The sequence below is a fragment of the Gadus macrocephalus genome, chromosome 14 (genome assembly GCF_031168955.1).
Source record: "Gadus macrocephalus chromosome 14, ASM3116895v1".
NCBI lineage: Eukaryota > Metazoa > Chordata > Actinopteri > Gadiformes > Gadidae > Gadus > Gadus macrocephalus.
Genome location: NC_082395.1, coordinates 2,819,680 through 2,827,416, shown reverse-complemented (window position 1 = coordinate 2,827,416; position 7,737 = coordinate 2,819,680). Strand labels below are relative to the sequence as shown.

At 45.9% G+C, this 7,737-nt stretch overlaps 1 protein-coding gene across 1 annotated transcript in view; it reads left to right on the top strand.

Annotated features, from left to right (window-relative positions):
• Positions 1-465: 465 nt before the first annotated feature.
• Positions 466-7,737, top strand: part of slc6a5 (solute carrier family 6 member 5) — a 17,283-nt gene continuing 10,011 nt past the window's right edge. The window contains 8 exon segments of the mRNA XM_060071342.1: positions 466-641; positions 1,854-2,339; positions 3,407-3,560; positions 4,122-4,253; positions 4,377-4,550; positions 6,066-6,216; positions 6,749-6,881; positions 7,528-7,662. Coding sequence (XP_059927325.1) covers positions 639-641; positions 1,854-2,339; positions 3,407-3,560; positions 4,122-4,253; positions 4,377-4,550; positions 6,066-6,216; positions 6,749-6,881; positions 7,528-7,662 — 1,368 coding nt within the window. The 5' untranslated portion in view covers positions 466-638.

The window sequence follows — 7,737 nt, the reverse complement described above, 5'->3', positions numbered from 1 at the left end:
TTTAGTAAACAACTCCAACACACACGCCATTAACAATGTCCATAGCTGTGCAGAAAGACCCCCGTGGGGGGGGGGTCTATACAACAAATGATCCAAGCCGCACGAACGAGAAAGGCGTACTTTCTCCATCGTTAGATTCCAAAACCCGAACAGCAGAGAGCAACAATATACACCACTGGACTTACGGGTTCAATCACATCCCCACATAAACACACGCACACACAACGTACCTGCAAAGGCTCGGGAACGTGACCCAAACCTGCGTACCCAATATATCCCCGGAGACGCGCGCTTATCAATCAACTTTGTCAGTCTGGCGCGCACAAGCTCACACTCACACCGCTTGCGCGTGACCGCGAACCTACGGGAGTGCGCCCCCCACCCTCCACCGTCTCCACCGGCTCGTGGGTCCCTTTAAAATCAGAATCCAAGGCCAATGATTTATCAAACTCCTATGACCAAGAAAATGTCCCGCGAAGGGCACCTTGCTGCCCCACTCTGACGCAGAGCCCGTCTTCTTCCCGCGGAGTAGAAAGCTTTGCGCTCCTGTGAGTCCAGTCGACGCGCAGTCTCTCCTCCTCTCTCCTCCTCCACAGCTGCCTCAGCATCAGTCCGCAGCACAGCGCTCCTCTGCCAGCATGGTGAGTGCCCTACTCTCTAACCCTAACCCTTTTGCGCATTTATTAAGTTTTGTTTTTTTAAAACACAGGCTCATGGTTATTTTTATGTCTTACCCCGCAGACACTCATCCGATATGCAGAGTTACTGAGTTAAAGTGCTGTTTGGAGAATGGACTCTGTGCGCTCCCGTCTGTGCGGGATTGGAGCGTTTTTTTGCAGACTTGGGGAAACTTTGCCGCTACTTCATTCGAGCGCCAACTAGCATTTACTATTTTGGTGTCTTTTCCAGATCTATTTCTTACCTTCCAGTACAAAGGCCAGTCTGTTTACACTGTATGACATCATTATGAGTGCATTCGTTTTGCATAAAAAACGACAACAAAACGGTTAAAGCTGCATTTTCCCATTTCATATTTATATTATCTCAATACTATCACTTGCTACAGATCCAAATGTTTGCAGTTTCATTCTCCTCTGTTGCTTAGGCCTATATGGTGCTGGTGATTTTATTTTATCAGAGCTAAATTTAGGGATCGATTTGTAAACCCGCCGGGTCTGGTGAGGCTGTAGCCCTACGCCGGGGTGGAGGGTGTATGTCTGCCGGGGAGGGTATGGAGAGAGGCCCGGGAGGGAGTATGTCTGCCGGGGAGGCTTCAGAGAGACGCCGGGAGAGCCAGCAGCCAGCAGCTTGTCTATTGCCCATAAAGCCGCTGGATGTGCGAGGTTGAATGACATGCGGGAAATGGGGCGTAAAATTAAAGAATCTTGCAGAAACGCCGAGCAGGGGAAAGCAGACCCCCCTCCTCCCCCCTACACACACACACACACACACACACACACACACACACACACACACACACACACACACACACACACACACACACACACACACACACACACACACACACACACACACACACACACACACACACACAGACAGACAGAGAGATACACATACACACTGACTGTGAGCAGAAACCAGGGACATCCATGAAGTAAAAACAGGCGAGTGAAAGCGCTTCGGAAACACTGAAGTGGGACAAAACAATGCGGCAGTTTTACAATTTTAGCAAATCCTAAGATTCAGTTTCTCTAGAATAAAAAACACAGATGTCGACTCTGATCATCCCGCCATGAAAGGTTTAAGATAAGATAGATTTTTTCTTTGTTTCTTATTTCATGTGTGTGTTGGATATCTCTGGCTGATCCTCATCCATCGTTCCCACACCACAGGATTACTCCGAGCAGAGAGACATGTCCAAAGCCCCGGCCCCCCCCGGCCCGACCGGCTACACCCCCTCCCTACAGCCCGACGGAGCCGTGGGACTTACGGCACAAAAACCAGAGCTGTGCGCCTCGTCCCACCACTCGCACCCTGCGCCCCAGCCGCCCCCCGGCGCCGAGGGCCAAACTTTTTGTCCGACGGCGGATAATAAACTCGGGGAAGCCGAGACTACTAAAGTGTATGGGACGTTTAAAAACGCGGCGCCGGCGGTGCCCGGCTCCGTGGCCTTCCGTAAGGACTCCTGCGGCTCCACCGGGGCTTTGCTCGGGGGCTCAACGTCAGCCTCCCAGGGCCGGGGGACGGCGGTCCATTATGGGGACCCGTTACGCAGCGACACGGATCAAAACAACGCGTCGAGCAACTGGACTGCGATGAGCCAGACCACCATCATCCTGGGCACGGATGGCAACACGTCTGTGCAGCCCGTGGCGTTGGTAAGTGATCGGGAAAGAGTTTCACACCGTATCAGCCTTCGATTGGATCATCCGGAACCTGTCCAGGCAGAGCAGGTGCATTCTGGCTTCGATTTAGCCTTTACACGCGTTCGTCTAAATGTAGTGTTATTATGTGGAAAGCTGTCATGCTGTAGTCAATAATCCACGCCTCCGCTCCATGCCTACAATAGATCTGATCACTCCATGGCTGCGGAACATCGATTCGTTGAGCGCATTCTTGCTCCTGCATGGCGCTCTTTTTTCATTCATCCCGGTGTCGGGTTTCATATTTGTGTCCAAATCAACTCCAAAATCCACCAGCTATAAACGCTCCATCTCTACAAAGGGTTTTATGCATGGCTGCTGTTTAAACGATAAGCGCAGGCTTTACCGCAGGTGGACGCAAGGCAGTCGTTTGGTGGATTTGGTTCCGTGGCGTTCAAGCCACATAATTTATGAATGGTTGTAATTTGGACACGGTCTCCGTGCCTGCATTGCGCCACGCGTGTTGTGTCTGGGTGGGGAGGCATCCCCCCAGACACAACACCCCCTGCTCCCGCGGGACCGGACCCGGCTGTCCCTTACGCTGCGTAGTAATGTGTGTAGTAATGTGTTACATAATGTTGCGGATTCTACCCATTGTTGCAATCCCCAAGAGGGGCATTCCTCCTCCCCGTGCGCGCGCATCCACCCGCTCGGTGGAGTTGAGAAAACGTGCACGCGTCCCGTGGATCTGTAAAAGCTGCACCCACTATAAATCTGAACCAACTGTAAAAGCTGCACCCACTGTAAAAGCTGCAACCACTCCGCCTGGGAGATGATGTGTAACAAAATAGCTTTCTGCTCAATGTGGGTTCATATTTCTGGTGCATTTGGTTTGAAATCCACATTAACTTTTTCACACAATTAAAGAAATTGGAAGATGGGTTTCAAAATTTTCCCCGTTTTCGTTTGTTGCATTTCGTTGTTATCACTTCACAAACCACTCAGAAAACGGAGCTTTTCGGTATTTTGGTTATATATTAAATGTGACCGAGTGTTTCCTCAGGCTGACTCTGTTTTCTCAGGCTAACAATGATGACGATGATGAAGAGGGGGATGAGAATAAGGAAAGAGGAAACTGGACCAATAAGATGGATTTTATTCTGTCCATGGTGGGTTACGCGGTGGGCCTGGGGAACGTCTGGAGGTTCCCCTATCTGGCCTTTCAGAATGGTGGAGGTAAGATTCTAGCTGGTCAAAAATGTGTTGCCACAAATTAGGCCTACAATAAAGTAAACACTAAACCAAAGCATCAGCGTGGTTTAGCCCTTGGTCACTTCCAAAGGGATGAGGGCCGTTTGAGTCGCTTGTCTGTGAAATGAGGCCTATTTGGAAAATAAGAAAAATAGTTGTAACATATAAAAGCCCATTATACTCCTCCCACAGACAACGTCATTAATAAACTGTACATATCCTAACGCTGATGATGCAGAACATGTAGGCCTACCTCCAGCTGGTGATAGGCCTTCGAAAAAGAATAAATACATGGGAATTGTTATTATGGCTTATATTAATATAATTATTGTTTGCTGTAATCATTTTTGCTTTTTTTTTTAATTGACTATTATTGACACATTTCTTGAGGCAAAGAAGGCGAATCACTTCTTTTCAAAACCACACCTGTTAAATAATAAATAACAATAAGGTAAAACGAAAAGGGTCCTTGCTGTTAATGCATAAATCAAACTTAATCCGACATTGATTCGCTAAATCAAGCCAGGTTTGTGTGTTTTCTTGCAGGTGCATTTTTGATACCCTATTTGACTATGCTGGGCATTGCCGGGATCCCCATCTTTTTGATGGAGGTTTCCCTTGGCCAGTTTGCCAGTCAGGGCCCCGTGTCAGTATGGAAAGCCATCCCGGCACTGCAAGGTAAACTGCGCTTTTACGCACAGAGCTCCTGACCTGTAATCACATTTAAACCACTGTTTATAACCAGGCTCTTCTATTTGCTTAAGAGTAATTTATACATTTCGTCTCATTTATTTATTTTAGGTTGCGGGATTGCCATGTTGATAATATCTGTCTTGATAGCCATTTACTATAATATTATAATGTGCTGGACACTGTACTACCTATTCGCTTCGTTGAAGGGCTCACTGCCATGGGCTAACTGTAGGAATGACTGGAACACAGTGGAATGTAAGGACAAAGACATGCTCCTATTAGGTAAGACGCACACACTCACACACACACACACACACACACACACACACACACACACACACACACACACACACACACACACACACACACACACACACACACACACACACACACACACACACACATACACACACACACACACACACACACACACACACACACACACACACACACACACACACACACACACACACACACACACACACACACACACACACGTGCGCACCAATTGCACCTCTCCACAATGCGCAATGCGTCATGCCTCCCTCAGCTGAGATGTCTTACAGACCTGCAGTAAAATGAATAATGACCCGTGATGCAGTGTTTTGTTTCTGCTCCGCGTTGTCCTCTTCCTTACGCATGAACCTTCAGATCAGTGGGAACTCTTTCACCTTCCCTATTCTGCGCGTATATGCAAGATAACTTAATTACCGACAGAAACCTCACACTATGGGCTACTATATATAAGGCCATGAGATTCGTGTCAATCGTATATGCGTTATTTGCAACCGAAGTGCATGTTTGTAAAAAGAAAAACATATTTAAAATAAGAATTCGTTTTAGATAATTCAAATATGATAATATGCGGGTAAATTGTTATTAGTCATGTTTATCACTGCTATTAACAAAGGCTTATTAGTTCGATAAATTGCAGGCTAGAGCAGGATGAACATATCTCGATTTAATTGAGAAAAATAAATGACACGATTCGATAAAAAAAAACTATCCTGTTTTTTTTTTCTTCTGCGAATTCAGCACAAAAACTGCTTGCTTGACAAATTTACTGTACCGTGGTTCTGCAGTACCGCAGTGGTCCCGAGACAGACCTCTTCTGGTCATGTTCTGCAATTACACCTCCTCCCCCCGACACGCATGCACACGCACACGCAAGCACACAGACACACAAACAAACCATCAACTCTCTCTCTCTCTCTCTCTCTCTCTCTCTCTCTCTCTCTCTCTCTCTCTCTCTCTCTCTCTCTCTCTCTCTCTCTCTCTCTCTCTCTCTCTCTCTCTCTCTCTCTCTCTCTCTCTCTCTCTCTCTCCTCTATGTTGGCCATCATGCTTTTGTCTATTTTAGAGTTAATAATGTGATACATAAAGATATGCTTATTGTTAAAAAGGCCACCTGCCTATTTTATTACATAGGCTATTGTATATTTCGCCTGGGGAAAAAAACAATCGTATAAAACACCACGTAAATATTAATAAAATAATAGATGCTGACCTACATTCTGTATTTACATACAGGCTCAATGGTTCAGTCACAATATTATGGCACATTTTTTCCATTGGAAACGTGCACATGTAGGGCTTTGCCATTTACTTTTTTACATTTAATACAGACATTTTATCAGTTTGAATTTTAAAGCGAGGAAAAAACAACCAAACCATGTATTTGAAATGCTTCTAGGTTAGGTTTCGATAGGCCCAGGCCATGATGCTCTCAGATGGTCTGTTATGCTGTAGGTTGTCCTGTGTGTCATTCTCTGATGTCTGCTTATTCTATCGGAACAGACACCTGCATCCTCCGCGACAGAAACTTTTCATCCGTAAAGAACACATCTTTCTGTCTGTCGGCTAACGCGGTCGGAAACCTGACTAAACTGCTCAACACCACCGTGGACCCCAACCAGACCTTTGTGAGCCCCAGCGAGGAATACTTCAAGTGAGTCGGACACAGCAGATATTCACCACCGGGTAGCCTATATGCCTATTGTATTGTTGGGAAAAAAATAATAGGTGTTAATGTGGAGGCCCCTCGCCCTATTCTTAATTTTCTGTCCGTGCGGGTCCAGCAGTGGCTCTTGGGACTTTGGGAGAAAATAGAATCCTTGAGAACGAAAGCGTATCCAGAAACACCAATATGTTGTCAGTTTCAGAAGGAATATATTGTAATGGGATTCACTTCTTCATGCACTGACCCTCCTGGCGTTGTGCTTTTTTTATGTGGAGAAATTAGCCAACAGTTGCATGAAGCACAGGTCCATGTTTCTGACAAAAAATTTAGTATTTGCACCTTTTAATGTTCATGTGCCGCATAGAAATTGCATACATTATTTATGTTCATTTTATAATTTTTCTCCCAAATACATTTTTAAGCCGATGAAGGGGGTAGCCTATTCATCTGAAAAAAGATCAGGGGGCAGGCCTACACTAGTAGAAAGAGTTTGAGAACCACTGCTCTGACCTTCCTACAGATACAACGTACTACACATTTCCAAAGGAATTGAGTTTCCCGGTGACATCCGCTGGGCCCTGGCCGGGTGCCTGTTCCTGGCCTGGGTTATTGTCTACGCCTCTTTGGCTAAGGGAATCAAGTCATCCGGAAAGGTGCGTGGTCAGCGCATTACTCCTCATCTGTTGTTCTCATCTGTGGCCACAGGGGGCGTCCATGTACGGAACTCATTAGTTTTACTTCTTGAGCAGTGCTGCCCTCTAGAGGATTCGACAGGTTATTGTAAATGCACCAGTTTGCCGCAAGGCCAAACTGTAGCAGATCCAACTTGTTTCTCATATACAGTTCCAAACAATATGTATTTTGAGAATAGGCAAACGTAATTTATTCCAAATCCTATCTTATCCAAGTATATTGGTTTACCAACTAATGTATGCCTTAAAGTGACCTGCTCAAACGGTTTCCACATTTTTATTATTAAAAAAAAAGGATACCTGCACTTTGTTAAAATATAAAATTCATATCTAGATGTTTCTGAACGTGACACAGAACTCAGGGATTAACTAGCTTGTCCTGTTTGTTCTGTTTGCATTGACTTTAGCATTTACTTTAGCATCTCTCTTTGTTTTCCTTAGCGCTATATGTATTTGCATTATATTGTATCTTATCCTGTGTCTTCCACTGCTGCTGTGCTGTTATAAGGAATACCCCCTCCTAATAATTAATAAAGTTGCATCGATCTTCTCGGTACTTGTATTCCAACCATCTGTTTTATTTCTCCCTCCTCCCCCTGCTGGCCAGGTGGTGTACTTCACGGCCACCTTCCCCTACGTGGTTCTGGTCATCCTGCTGATCAGGGGCCTCACGCTCCCCGGGGCCGGCGACGGCATCCTCTACTTCATCACCCCCAAGTGGGAGAAGCTCATCGACGCCAAGGTACCCTGGACACTATTCCCTAGACCTCCCAGATAAAACCAATAAAAGGATGGTGTCAAAGTAAAACGGTTCCAT